The following is a 15800-nucleotide window of genomic DNA, read 5'->3' on the forward strand; positions in this document are numbered from 1 at the left end:
GAGAGGGAGAGAGGAGAGAGAAAGAAAAGAGAGAAAAGAAAGAAAAGAAAAGAGAGGAGAGAGAGAAAAAGAAAAAGGAAATGCATATTTCTTCATTTCTTCATTTCCTTTTCTCTTTTCCTTTTCCTTTAAATTTTCTTTTTGGTCTTCAATTTTTCCTCCAATAATTTCTTTATTGAAATTTCGGACCCGTCAATAAATTGACGAGCGATGAGACAGGATTCTATTTATCCAGTCAAATTAAAACCCGAAAATCTGGATGTCACATCATAGGCTCACACAAAGGGATTATTGCTTTGAAGCCAATAAAGGAACATTTGTCACTATCTTCATCAGATTTACAAGTCGAGAACTTGGAAGATAAGATAAGATAGAATTGCTTCCACTCCTTCAGCGGTAGCTTCTTTGTGGCATTCTCATTTTTTACTCGAACCATCCCAATCAAAAGAGACTTTGGAAGAGGGTTGTAACGTTAGCTCGGGAGAGGCTCGAAAGCCTTAAAATTTTAAAGAGGTTTTTAAGAGTCGGTGATCATCATGGCATCGTGACCAAGTCACTCAATCTTTCGAAATCATTTGGCTTTGAAACACAGCACCTCTCAAAAGTCCTTTGACTAATTATTTCTACATGGGAGCTTTGCGCATTTCTCTAATTTCCTTTGCACTTGCGATGATTTTTTTTTACACAAGCACTTGGACTTTGATCATTTTTCCTTCACATAAGATGCAGCCTTTTGGCTCTTTTTCTTGAGGGGCATTAGCCTTCCTTTCACCAAGCACACTATTTTTCATGCCCCCTAATTTTTGTCAAACTTTTGCTCTTTAAACTTTTGGAGCTCTTATGACTTTCGAGATGCTTTTCATGTTTTTTCGTAAATGTCAATTGTATGTGGTCAATCCTTATGCCTTGCCCTAGTGAAAGGAGATGATCACCGCTTGGGATTCAAAAATGAAGAATCAAACCCAAATTGGTTAAAGCAACAGGCATCGGTGTTTGGGTAGAGGAAGAATTGCTCTTCTTCACCTTGGGATGAGTCAAACTCTGATAAGAATTCCTCTAAAGCTATCACCAGAAGATTGATACAAGTGACAACAATAGTATCTTTCTCAATCTTTCACTCTACATCTCAACTGAAACCTCCTATGATGCCCTAGTGTAAGGTCATTCTCGACATGGGTATTTTAAAGGATCATCTTTATTCAGCTGAAAGGGTTAGCAAGATGTCGCTTAGTGCTTGGGATTGATGAAGGAAATGCCTTTATCATTTTGATCTTTGTGTTCAATGGGAATGAATCCTTCACCCTAAAAAGAATGTCTCTTTTCACTCAACTCTCAAAAGTGTTTAAAGGATGTGTTTGGAAATGACTTGCCTTTCTTCATCCTAAGCACTTCTTGTTTGGCATGGTAAACGTTTCACATTTTTGCTCAAATAAATTCATTTTTATGAGGCCCTTTTCTCAAGGGTCATAGACATGAAGCACGCATTGTGACACTGGAAATAGGTCATGCAAATGATGCCATGCCTTTTTTGTTCTTTTTTTGTTTGTTGTTTTTTTTTTTTATCCCCATCGTCCCAGTTTGCCTCTCATTTAAGAAGAGGGGATACTTAGCCCTATGTTTGGAGACTCGATGGGTCTTTGAATCAACTTTTTCCCTGCCACTTCTTTATCAAACAGTAAGGTGCCTGAAACACAAATAGATATTCGTGTATGTAACATGTGCATGATATCTACAATGCGATAAATGATGCTATGTGACTCGGATTATGCATGAAGTGGCTCCTTGGCCTTGATTTCATTCATGGAAAATACTTCTTGACTACATCAGCATTTATAGGTTTAAGCAATTCACTACCATCCATTTCAACCAAAATCATAGCACCTTCAGGTAGAATCTTCTTAATGACATATGGCCTTTTGTAGTTCAGGGTGAATTTACCACAAGGGTCTAATATGATCGGAAGCACTTTCCTCAGCACCAAGTCGTTGACTTTGAAGTGTCTAGGACACACTCTTCGATTGAAGGCTTTTTCGACTCGTCTATGATAGCATTGACCATGACACATAGCTTACAATCTCTTCTCATCGATCATGTTTAGCTGCCATGCCTCTATTGCATCCACTCAGTCTCGTCAAGCTTAGACAAGGAAAAGACTCTTAGAGAAGGAACTTCAACTTCAATAGGCAAGACCGCCTCCATCCTGTACACGAGTGAAAAAGGAGTTGCCCTCGTAGATGTGCGGATAGAAGTTCGGTGTACCATTAGTGCATAAGGAAGCCTCTTGTGCCAATCACAATAATTTATGGCAGTTTTTAACAAGATTTTCTTTATGTTCTTATTTGACGCCTCCACCGCTCCATTCATCTGAGGGCGGTACGGTGATGAGTTGAAATGCTTAATTCGAAACTCATTAAGCAAGCCATCCACGACTTTGTTATTCAAATTAGTGCCATTGTTAATAATGATCACCTCCAACACCCCTAACAGAAACAATGTCGCAACAAATTAACTGGCCACATTCTTGGTAGTGACATTAACGTATGAGTTGGCCTCAATCCACTTGGTGAAATAATCTATCGCCACCAAGATGAATCGATGCCCATTTGAAGCTTTGGGGTTCTTGGGCCCGATCACATCAATCCCCTACATTGAAAAGGGCTAGGACAGGGACATTTGGGGAAGCTCATTTAGAGGGGCATTTATCTTGTCTCCATAAATCCGGCACTAGTGACATTGTAGTATGTGATGAATGCAGTCGAATTCCATGGTCAGCCAAAAATAACCGAGTCGCGTGATCTTTCTCACCAAGAAGTATCCATTCATATGGGGACCGCACTCCCTTTCATGTATCTCTTTCATCAAACAGTCTGCTTTTTTAGCATTGACACACCTTAGCAATGTCAAGTCGAAGGACCTTTTGTAGAGGACATCTCTACTAGCGAAGAATTTTGATGCTAACTTCATCAAATGCTTTCTGTCTGCTGCTCACTTCCTTCAGAGAATTTGCCCTTCTACAGGTACTTCAAGATGTCATGATACCAAGGCTATCCGTCCGGTTCCTCTTCGACTATCATGCAATAAGCCGGGCGCCTAAGGATCTCAATTCTCAATGGTTCAGTATCCATGCATTCAGCTACTTATAACATTGAAGATAGGGTAGCCACAGAATCAGCAAACTGATTTTGAGAGCTTGGTAAGTATTCGAATGATATTTCTTGGAATTCCTCCATCAACTCCCCTAGGAACTTATGATATGGAATCAATTTAGAATCTTGTGTTTGCCATTTGCCTTCGGTCTGTAAGATGATAAGGGCCGAATCACCATAAACTTGCAGCTTTCGGATTTTCATATCGATGGCAGCCTGGAGGCCAAGAATGCATGCTTCGTACACAGTGACGTTATTCATGCAAGGGAACATCAATTTAGCGGTGATGGGGTAATGATGTTCGTCTGGGGAGATAAGAATTGCCCTAGTACCCAAGCCGGCTAAGTTAACTACACCATTGAAGTACATTGTCCATTTGTCACTTGATACAAGTAAAATTTGTTCATTTGCATCACTATCCTCATTAGATGCTATGGACCTCTCAGAATTTTGGCCAACATGTTTGCTGTGGCACAACCTTTAACAAACTTATGTCCTAGGCTTGAACGTCAAACTCTAAATCAAGATTTGTCACTTGGCCAACTTGCGAACTAATGCCAGCTTCTCTAAGGGATACATGATGGGATCATTTTTGGTCACCAACAAGATTCGGTGATGAAGTGTGTATTGCTGCAACCTGTGCAAGACCCAAACCAAAGCCACGCAAGCTCTCTCAACTTCCGTATAGTTCATCTCAGAAATAGTTAACTTCTTGCTCAAGTAGTATATTGCGTATTCTCTCCCGTCATTTGGTCTTTTCTAGGCTAACATGGCTCCCAATGACTCGTCATGTATGGTCGAGTACAAAATTAGGGGAATTTTAAGGAGAGGGAGCACCAGGGCTGATGCATGAGTGAGATAGTGATTTATCTTCTCGAAGGCACCCTGTCACTCGGCATCCCATGTCACGCCCTGAACCCCGAGACACGTGAACAACCCGCCATGGTGATGTAAATGTGACATTCCCAGGTAGTGTCGCCGACCCCATTCATTTATTATTGCGCAAGTGGAACGTATTATAAAACCCCGACAATGAAATACAAGATAGAAAAGCAAGAAGCAAATTCACAACCAATCACTTACATAAACCCACGAAGTTACAAACGAAGGCTTATAGCCAAAAGTCTACAAAAGACCGGCTCTTAAAAATGAACTATCCTACGACCTAGAAGTCGGACATGTTCTCCAATCCTCATGATTTCACCTCTACAACTCCTCAAGGTCAACCAAAGCTATCTGGCTACTCCGTCCACCAGGGACCTGAAATTGTAATCCCCCAACCGGGATGAGACAATGGTGGCCTAACCACATCATACAGAGAACTTACCTCACCTCAGTTCCTTCCTACAAGTTAGCATAATTCAAATCACTCAATCATAGATAGTAATACGAACTTAAACAACTAGAATGCCAACAATATCATTGCAAATGACCATAAGAGTCCGTATTATAAGACCAAATCATTATGACACGTCCCATAACATGTCACAATTCCGTCCCAAAATCCGACCCATTAATAACACACAGCATGCGTTCCAATTATTATTCACTGCCACACAATGGCATAGCCTACTCGCATTAATGCCAAGCATCGCCCCCCCATGGAGCGTGGCTTCGTCATTACATCGACGGCATTCCCGAACGAGCATAGGTCCAGTTGGCCTAGCTTCTACTGCGACCCAAGCCACATCACTCTGTTGGCAGTGTTTCTAAAGGAATAAAGGTCCATTTGGTGTAGCCACTACTGCGACTAAGTCATTCAACCAGCACACGACAATTCAATATTGGCCCCCTGACACTTTGTATTTCACTCAATGCTCTGATTAAAATAGTAGTCCTGGTATCTTTCTTTTGTATTAAAACATTCGAGAAAGTAGTTGTGCGTGGGCACACATCACTTTGAACCAAAAATGAATACCTTCCTTTTTCAAACCCCACCGTTTGATATAATACTAAAAATCCATTTTCGGTGTAGAACCCAACACTCGAGATCTTCTGAAGAAATTATATACTTTTCGCAATCACCACTAAATTTCACAATTCAACAATCAATTGCCCAAATCATCACTCAATTTGCAATACCTAATCATCAATTCCATAATCTGAATACACAACAGCGATCATCGTGAAATTCGAGAATTTAGGGTCCGAAATAATTTTTGGAATTTATTAAATAGTTAAATTTATTTCGAAAATTAATTAAATAATAATGTCCATATTTTCACAATCCACACTCAATTTATAATATCCAACCATAAATTTCAAAATCCGAATACACGTAACGATCGGCATGAGATTATGAGAAAATAAGATCCCAACGAAATTTTTGGAATTTAATAAATAATTAAATTTATTCCGAAATTAATTAAATAATAATATTTTAATAATTTCGAATAAATATATATTATTAAATTATTTAATAATTTCGGAATACTAAATAAATTAAAAATAAATTTCTTTAAGTCACATCAAGGTTCATATTAATATAAACATTCACTTATTCTTAAATTAAACACACTTTAAGTTAATTAAGCACCATAATATAATCTACACTTAAAAATAAATTAAACTAACCACCTAATAACACTTAACATAAATTAAGCACATCTAAAGCATAATTAACCCTCTAATCAAGGTTTAGTGAGCTAAACTCACCCAATTAACAAACTGAGCGAACCAAAACGATGGGGACGCCGAGGGGAACAACTTTTCTCAAAGCGGGCCAAGCATCCGGGGTCGGGAAGACGGCCAAAACGGGCCAAAACCAGGCTAGAATACCCACTTTTCTTGGCTACTATCCGCTGCTGGTTGAGGCTAAGAAATGGTAGATCCAATGCCGACTTGTGTTGGAAACGAGCGGAGCAGCTACGGCGGTTTCGCGTGGCCATCGGCGAGGTCTCACGGTGGCCGGAGGTGGCTGAACCACGGCCTGTGTTGGCCTGAGATGAGGGCGAGCAGGGACGACAGCGAGGCTCCGGCTGGCGCACGAGCATGCAGGCGAATGGGGAGCGGAGCTGACCGGTTGCGCGGGTGAGCGGGTGCGGACGGTCGGCGACGAGCGGGTGGCCGAGCGGCGGACGAAGGCTGGTCAGGCTGGCTGAACCGGTTCCCTCTCTCTCCAATTTCAAAAATTCCACCCCCCCAAGAGCTAGAGGTTGAAAATGATGGAGATGGGTGAAGTGATGTCCCACCTTTCCAAAAGCCAATCCCCACCATCCACTTGTCATCATCCTAGCCACTCTTGCCCATACCATGATATCACTTGTGATGTCACAATCCACTAACTCCAACCTCCCACAACCTTATTCCAATAGGTTCAATTTCATTTTCCACTGGGGCATAAAATCTTGTACATTAATTTCTTCAATTCCAATCAATTCTCTTCCAATTGAGTCCAATTAAAGTCCATAAATTAATTCAATGTTCCTAATAAGATTTGTGATACACCATGACTTCCAATTTCAAAATTCGATTTCAATCTTACAGTTAATTTCACTTTGGCACGATATTAGCACGTCCTGATCTACCGAGTAGCTTTTAGAAATTTTCATGCATTTGACCTGTGGTTGATCAATTCAAGCCATAATGTACATCTTTGACACATTGATGACTTTCGGTTGTCGGGATAATCTCAAGGTTTTAAATACGGACACAGGGTACTCAATCGACAGAAAATCGGTTCAGTGTCGATTGACAAAATTGTGGGACCCGATGGTATCACCCACACTTGATCACATGCCTCTATCGAGTCAACCTATCTCCAGTCTCTAATTGATTTTTATTTGTGCCGTAATGACCCTTGTAGATTAGCTCGGTTGAAAGGTCATTTTCTAGTCAAATTCTCGAGTCGATGCATTAGAATTTCTTAGTAGCTTCACTTGATAGACTAGTTTTCACATGAGTGGCCAACTAAAGGAAAAGAACTATATACATGCCAACGAAATGCCCGTCTCAATTTATTGAAAATATAATTGGAAAATCGGGATGTCACATCCCACTCAATCTTTGCATTCTTTTTTAGGAGATTGAAAAATGGCTTCGCTATTTTAAACAACTGACAGATGAACCTCGCCACATAATTAAATTGTCCCATCAGGCCATGGACTTCCCCAGCAGTAGTCGGGGGTCATAAATCACAGATGGCCTTAACTTTTGATGGGTCAATCTCTATGCCCCTACTATTGACCATGAACCCTAACAACTTCCCAGATCTCGCTCCAAAAACACATTTTGCGGGATTGAGGCGTAACTTGAATTTCTGAAGACATTCGAATAGTTTCTGCAAGACTTTGATATGGTCCTCACTTCGTCTTGATTTTGTGATCATATCATCTACATATGCTTCGATCTCCTTGTGCATCATGTCATGAAACAACATGACCATGGAACTCTGATACGTTGCCCCCACATTCTTTAGACTGAAAGACATCACTTTGTAGCAGAAAGTTCCCCAAGGAGCTATGAATGATGTTTTTCTCCTATCTTCCTCCTTCATATGGATTTGGTTATATTCAAAAAAACCATCCATGAAGGAGAATAACTCAAATCCCATCATACTGTCAACCAAGACATCGATATGTGGGAGCGAAAAGTTGTCCTTAGGACTTGCTTGATTCAGGTCGCAATAGTCAATACACACCCTGATTCACCCATCTTTCTTCATTACAAGCACGATATTTGCTACCCAATCAGGATAACACGTCACTTCGATAAAATCTACTTTCTGCAGTTTCATCACTTCTTCTTCAATCTTATTAGACAACTTTGGTTTAGTTCTTCTAAGTCTTTGCTTCTTAGGTGGCACATTAAGATCTATCGGTAAAGTGTGTTCCACAATTTTGGGGTCCAATCCTAGCATGTCAACATATGTCCAAGCGAACACATCTTGATATTCTTTCAAGAGTTTAGTCATCCTTTCCGCATTTGACTCTGAGAGACATGCCCCGATCTTTACTTCCCCGACATTCTCTACATCACCCAAGTTTATGGTGACTGTTTGTTATCTGTCAATGGCTTCGATTCTTCATGTCAATTCCATTCACGCTGTGATATCCAGATTTCGTCGAACCTCGAGTATGTAACGGTCCGTGACGGGTCAATGAGTTTGTCATCAAACTGCGTCATTGGCACCACTTGTGGATGCCGTTTCGTTATTACCATCACCGGACCGAGACGTCACGTTTTGTAATGATCTTACAGCGTACCATCTTAGTCATGCCTTTGTCATGTTGTGACGGTCCAATCACCATATAACTTATCGTCTCATCAAAAATTTCCTTACGCAACGCCACCAATGAGAACAACATCCACTAGCATTTGTACCTTGCTAACCGAACCTTCCATGCAAGTCATCTTCGACCCCGTGCGTACGTGAAATCTGACGACGAAAAATGACAAAGACTCCCCTATTTACCTCACGTCGACTCTCAACCGTCCTCGGCCACAGATCACTGACTACCATCCCCGATTGCTACCATGCTGACCCGAATACGTCGATGAAGGAGCGCCAAAGTTGGCAACCATGTGACTACGTCAGCCGCCCCTCCTCCATGCAGCAAACGAAGACACGGAGACCCCATTTAGTTGACCCATGCAGTCAACTAAATGAGGGATACGTCTATGCATGGAGACGGATAAGTGGCGGCCAAAATTCTCCAAGGATGGTCACGTTTTGCTCGAGCTGTCCTTGCCTCTTCGCTGCCACCAAGGAGAGTAGTTTGTTGACTGGATTAGTCATCCCGTGGGAGGAACAAAACGAGCTAAGGAAGGAGAGGGGCGGAACTCACGAAGAGGAGCCAGCAAAGAGAGAGAGAGACAGAGAGACCACTTCCTCATTCCATCGCCGTCGGCCTCTCACCCCTTGCTCGTGCGCCTAGTCGCCATCAATCGCCGTGTCAACGGCCTCCTCACCGCGTCCCAACCTCCCTCACCGCTGTTGGGTGACTCACAACTGGCCACAGCCCGTCCAGCCAACCACCTCAGGAAGTTCTCCTTGTTTTGCTCGTGATTTGTTGCCGACGACCACCGCCAGCCTTCAACGCCTCTGCTCACGCCTCACCACCGTCCCTCAACTGCTGCCGGACCGGGAGACCTGCAGCTCACACCTCATCGCACGCTGCCGTTGCCGTTGCCGTCACCTCGCCACAACTGCGCGCACCGCTTATGCCTAAAAAACCCCGAGGCAAGTGGTAGCTCTGTCGCTCTATATTGTGCGAGAGAGCTCTTTTTCGTTAAGATAAAGAGGTATCTGGCGAAACCAAACTGAGATCTTGGAGCAAGGACGTTGAGATCAAACATGAACCTGTCCGAGCCGGGAGCATGTGTACGGATTAGGTTGAATGTTACGGAATTACCGTTAGTCAATTGTGTAGGCGGTCCGGTCGAAAACACTGATGTTGGATGCTTGAAAGGTACAATGCTTAGACGGTACGGAATTGTCCTCGACGAGATGAGCCGAGTTTAGCGTTGAGTGATCCCATTTCGCACGTGACGACCATCGGTAGGATCAGCGTGGGTTTGGGTATAGAGCTATGAGCTATTATAGCCGTAGGATCATTATATCGGCTTTAGTGGAATCGGTCTTGCTAATTGGTCCCGCTTGTTGTGATTCGGCGTAGATTTGAGGTAAGTGGGATATATATATATTGTTTAGGGTCAAGTGCTAAAAGACCTTAGGTGAGTTGTCGGAATTAAGTCAAATAGAATAAAAAGGAGGTACGGACCTCAGGTGAATCAGTGTGATGATTCTAATAAAACCTGTTAGGTGCTGCGTCATGGTTGAAACGTTATTGATGCCATCAGACCCCTAGGACGACGATGCCCTGGGTGTCGGGTTGCCTAAAGGATCATGATGGCAATGTCTCTGGATGCCTGGGGACTGGTGAGCCTCAAAGGTTCCCTGGAAGGCAGGATGCCTGGGAGTATGACATAACACAAACCGGATGCTTGGGGACATCATACGTGATGATGACAACGGGTCGAGTGGGGTGGAGTAGTGGAGGACTCGGGAGAACGGCAGCATTTTTGGAAGCCAGGTCATGATGCCAGGACGACGATGTGGATAGATAGCTAGATAGTTGGTTCAATTTTGGTTTAACCAAATATAGGAACTTTTGGCCTATGTGTACCAACTAACGTCGTCCGAAAGACATAAATAAATAAAGTGCCTGGTCGATATATCATGTGCATCATTTTAAGTTTGAATGGGGTATGTATTCACTTCCGCAATAGTTTAGCGTAGGGACCAATGAAAGTCATGGCGAATCTTAAGGGTCAAGGGTCACTCAAACAAAGCTGCCGCTGTGAAAGGATACCACCGCAACGAAGTGGTATCAAAGCAAAGGATAGCTAGGACAGGGAAATGGCGTGGCAACCATAACGGGCTGAGGGCTGTCACACACGCTCGATCCCCTTCTGGTCATCATCGGTGTCATCAAAACCCGAGAGACTTTCCTCATGCACATTCGAGTCGTGAGTCCTTATCATGATTATGCATAATGTAATGCTTGGGATGTGATGTGATAAGTTAGAGCATGTCAACAATAAAGATCATGCATGTCGTTTTCGAAGAATTTTTGAAGCATTTTTTGTAAAGAGTTTCAAGAACTCATCCTTATATCCTTGGATTTCCTCGTCCTTGCAAAACAGTCAAACTTGGGAGCATGTGGAGGCCTAGGCCTTAGCGACCATCATAGGACTAGTTTGATGTGCTTCCACATGTCCTTAATAAAACACGCATCTATTTTAAGGAAAGATAAGGCCGTATTTTAACACACACCAACCTCGACCAACAGCTCAAGATTGGGGCTGACCATAATTCATGTTACAAACGACATAAACAAGAAAGAAAAATAAAACTATGAGATCCCACGCAAGGGAGAAGGCACAAAACAGAAGGCTAAGCTAAATGAGAACCGCCTTACTTTGGAGGGACAGCTACAATTTTGGGGGACTCAGCTTCCTCGCATGCTAGGATGGTGCATATGACATCCTCCTTAAACAGCTCGGTCACACCATTGATTGCCCCCTCTTCCTTGGACAGCATCTTTGGAGGTCCTGGAAATGTTTGTTCCAGCAACGGGGAAAAAAGCTTCTGATTGCCCCCGTCATCCTCGCTCCGGGCAATGCGTCCACCTCAGTTTCCATACTCACTTCCGCCTCGGGTTGTCATGCCCCGAACCCCAGGCATGCAACAACCCCTTCCTTGATCGATAGAAAGCGATGTACTAGCATGCGTCGCCGACCCTTTATTTTTATTGCACATGCAGAAGCGTATAATAAATCCCCACACAACATAGATATATGATAGGAAAGTAGGATACCATTTTCACCAAACACTTTTCATAAACATACCAGGTCAACCCTACAGGTTTATACACATGAGTTTTGAATCAAAAGAAACTATCGGGCCACCTATGCTCCAGACCTTTCAACCTCGGGCTTCGGGTTCTTCACTTCCGCAATAGTTGAGCTCACGACGGGGTGAGACATAAATCTCAGCGAGTTCTTCCCCTAAGCCCTCGGTTAGAACACCAACTCAACTCAGGATATTTCTCTATAACCACCCCCACAAACAAAGCAACGACTAACAACCAACAATCAACAAATCGATTCACAAGCAACCTTACCTGGTAGACAACTCCGACCAGTGAGTGGCGGCCACCGTTTGTACGGATTGGGTGTCCCGAGCATGATGGTGGGTGGCACGAGAGCTGATTCACATGGGAATGCAACAATCAACTCCTGTTTTTGGAGGAAGGTCACCTGGAGCATAAGCAGGAAGGAAGGGAAAATAGGGGAGAGAGGAGCTACAACTTCTTGGAGCTGAAGAGGCGGAGAGAGAGTGAAGTGAGAGCTACTATTCTCTAGTTCTTTGAGCTCACAAAAAGCTTCAACAGCTGAAGGGGGACCACCATTTGGCCCCAAGTCTTCAATTCTTATCCATTTCACTCATCACATGCCCCCACCACTTCTCAGCTATCATCCTTAGCCATTTGCACACCCAAGCTTCCTAGCAAGCCAACCAAATGGTCCAAAATGTTGCTCCCCCCTTGGCCTACGAATTTTGTACATTCCCCATCCAATTCCACTTCAATTCTTCTCCAATTGGGCTTAATTCAAAGGCTAAAATATCAAGGAGGATGTCCATACTTGATTCCACATTTTTCCTTGCCAAATAGTCCAACTTGAATGCCAAAAGTGCCACAAAAACGGTCCTCTAATTTTCTCGGTTCAAAATAACCCAACTTTGATTTTTTGCCGAAATCTTGGGTTTGCGGAAAAATATCTTCGAAGGATGAGTCGACATTCCTAAAATGAACCATGACATGACATAACTTTCAATTTCTGAAATAGGGTTTAAATTTGCAGTTAATTTCAACCGAGCGTGATTTTAGCATGACCTAACCTACCAGATAGCTTTCAGGAATTTTTATTGCAATTGACTTGTTGTTGATTATTTTCGAGCCATATTGTGCATCTTCAACTCATTGGCGACTCTTTATTGTTGTGAAAATCACGAGGTTTCAAATACGGGCACAATGTACAAAAATGACAGAAAAATCAGTTTAGTGCCGTTAGATAAGAATTTTGCAATTAGGTAAAATCACCCATACAGTAATCATATGCCTCTGTCGAATCAACCTATCTCCAGTCTCTGATCAATAATGACGGTGCCGTAATGACCCTTGCGGATTAGCATGGTTGAGCAGTCAATTCCTAGTCAAATTCTCGAGGTTATTGCATTTAGATTCCTTAACGGCTTCACATGATAGGCTAGTTATCTCATGAGTGGCCAACTTAGATAAAAGAACTATAGGCGCGTCGATGAAAAGCCCAACTTATTCAATTGAAAACAAAACCTAAAATTCAGGATGTCACAACTCTTCCCCTCTTATAAAAATTTTGTCCTCAAAAGTTAAACCATTACTAATCCTTAAACAAAAAGGTGGGGGTATAGTCGTCTCATTGAATCTTCACTTTCCCAAGTTGCTCCCTCTGTGTGGTGGTGTTGCCTGACCACCTTAACTAATGGGATTGTCTTGGTGCACGGAACCTACTGATAACTGTTAAAACGAATTTTAACAAGATCTCCTACTTAAGCTCGGCAACGTCAGGTGCACACAATCGTCCTCGGAATCTTAGTGTTCCGTCATCAGAAATCTAGAAGTCAGTCTTTCTCTTTCGATACCTTCTTGTAGAATCTTCCTAATTTCTGGGTCTGTTAGCTCAAGTATCTTGATTCGATTTGCACTTCGATTCAATTATGAGGGTGGCTATAAGATTTGAAAGGTGGCCTACCTCAAATTTGAAAACCGAATCTCGAGCTTCCTCGAGTAAAATCCACTCTTTAACCATCATCCGTGCAACTAAAGACTTCCAACTCAACGCATTTGCGACCTTATTCGCCTTTCCAGGGTGATACAAGATATCACAATCATAATCCTTCAGAAGTTCCATCTAGCGACGTTATCTCATATTCAACTCCATATGAGAGAATAGATACTTGAGACTTTGATGATCTGTAAAGATCTAGAACCTTTCTCCACACAAGTAATGTCTCCAAATTTTCAAAGCGAAGATGATCACTATGAGTTCTAAGTCATGTGCCGGGTAATTTAGCTTATGAGGTCTTACCTAACGGGACGTGTATGTAGCAACTCTACCATGTTGGATTAACACGCAACCCAATCCTCTAAATGACACATCGCTATAGATCCCATATCCTCCAGGACTAGATGGTATGGTCAGCACAGGTGCGGTAGTCAGCTTCTACTTGAGCTCTTGGAAACTACACTCGCACTTATCTGTCCACACAAACTTCTCTTCCTTTTTCAATAGTCGAGTCAATGATGAAGCTAATGCTGAGAATCATTCCACGAACCTTCTATAATAACTGCCAATCCCATAAAGTTTATGATCTTTGTCATGACAGTCGGTCTTAGCCAGTTGATCACCGCTTCAATCTTGGTCGAGTCTACGAAGATTCCTTCGCCTAAAATCACGTGATCTAGGAAAGCAACACGAGTCAACAAAAACTCACACTTGTTGAACTTGGCATACAATTCATGGTTCCTCAGAATCTGGAGTACTATCCTCAAATGCTTTTCGTGCTCCTCTAGACTTCTCGAGTACACCAGAATGTCGTCGAAAAACATTATCACGAACTCAATCTTCCTTTCTAGGAGCAAATCGGATGATTCCTCAAGAAACGCATTAGAAAACTTCTGTACCACAACGATGCTCTCCACTTTCGGCTCCTCAACTATCGTATCTACTACAATTGCCAAGTAACATTGGCAACCCACATCCAATAATCGGTTGCCTTAAATGACGACATTAAAATAAACGAGGGTCCTCCTCGATTTTCGACAAACTTGAAACTTTCTCCCACTAACTATTTAGACTGGATTACTGCATAACAACGATTCATTACAACAAGATGCTCCTTGAGCCAATCTTTTCCATTTACAACCTCAAAGTTATACATAAGCAAAAATAGCTAAGTACCACTTTAACCAGTGCTTCTCCTTTTTACAACTTCATTTCAACAAACTGAAATTTTACAAGCTTAACCAAAATTCCGATGTAACACTCTGATAAAATTATCCCAAAAACACTCTTCCCCTGATCGGTGCATGGTTCAATTCATTCCTATTCTTTTCGCCATCCTAGTGGCGCCCTATCTGTGGTACCGGTGCTTGTGCTCCCCTGAACCTATGTGGACAGTCCCTCACTTAATGGCTGTGCTGACCACATCCATAGCACGCTCCCATTATACCAGGACACTAGGTTGATCCATGCTTCCTTCTACAAACTTGGCACCCATCTGGTGAGTCTTTTGCCTCCCATCGGATGACAGCATGCACCCTTCCTTGCACTGGAGGCTTATTCCAAATACCCCACTGTGTGTTCTACGACCATTCCCTCTATTCTATCCCATCGGTGGCGGCGGTAGCGGCGGCAGCAACTACTGTGGTCCTAACAGCCTTTTGGGATAGTTTCTGGCCAGGTGACCTTATTGGCCACACTTAAAACAAGCACCCGTCCTAAAATGGCACGGGGCTTGTCCATGTCACCTTTTGTAGAAGTGACACGTGCCATTCTGACTCGACGCTAACATGATACTTTCCTCCAGTCATGGGCTTCTTCCCAAATTGGTTTCCATCTCTAGTAGATCTGAACCTCGACTTAGATGCAACCACATGTTCATTCAAATTCCTCTCTATCAACTAGGCTCATCCATACAACTCATTATAATTCTTTAGATTTAACGGCACCAGCAGATTCTTCAGCTCCGACTGGAGGCCATTCTTGAACCTCCTAGTTCTATCCTTTAGATGTTCTACTAGTCTTGGGGCATACTGCGACAGCTTGACAAACTTTGCCTCATACTGGTCTACTGTGATCAGACCTTGACAAAGGTGCTGGAATTCCTCCATCTACCGTTCCTTGGCAGAGTCAGAAAAATACTGCCATTAAAAGCTTTAAGGAAGGCGTCCCACACCCGGAACCACACCTTCTGGGAACATTATCCCTCTGGTGGCGCTCCACCAAGTGCTTGCATTTCCTTGCAGCCAATAGATTGCAAGGACCACCTTCTCTTCCTCTGTGCACCTTAGCAGTGCAAAGGCTTTCTACAAGTCTTGGACCCAG

General features: G+C 42.8%; 1 protein-coding gene across 1 annotated transcript; it reads right to left on the minus strand.

Moving 5' to 3' along the window:
• Positions 1–14002: 14002 nt before the first annotated feature.
• Positions 14003–15586, minus strand: LOC120293727. The gene is made up of 3 exons (XM_039313452.1): positions 15393–15586; positions 14581–14603; positions 14003–14421 (listed from the first exon to the last, which is right to left on the minus strand). The coding sequence occupies exons 1-3, from the start codon at positions 15584–15586 to the stop codon at positions 14003–14005; spliced, it is 636 nt and encodes a 211-aa protein (XP_039169386.1).
• Between the last annotated feature and the right edge of the window lie 214 nt (positions 15587–15800).

Source organism: Eucalyptus grandis, chromosome 5 (genome assembly GCF_016545825.1).
Source record: "Eucalyptus grandis isolate ANBG69807.140 chromosome 5, ASM1654582v1, whole genome shotgun sequence".
In the NCBI taxonomy this organism is placed as follows: Eukaryota; Viridiplantae; Streptophyta; class Magnoliopsida; order Myrtales; family Myrtaceae; genus Eucalyptus; species Eucalyptus grandis.

Excerpts from the sequence above, each read along its gene's own strand:
- LOC120293727 (XM_039313452.1), bottom strand. The coding sequence starts at position 15,586 with ATGGAGGAATTCCAGCACCTTTGTCAAGGTCTGATCACAGTAGACCAG. Across the intron at positions 14,604-15,392 it reads CTAAAGAATTATAATGAGTT|ATTGGCTCAAGGAGCATCTT; the intron begins GTATGGATGAGC and ends TAAATGGAAAAG. Across the intron at positions 14,422-14,580 it reads GGCTCAAGGAGCATCTTGTT|TAGATACGATAGTTGAGGAG; the intron begins GTAATGAATCGT and ends TGGCAATTGTAG.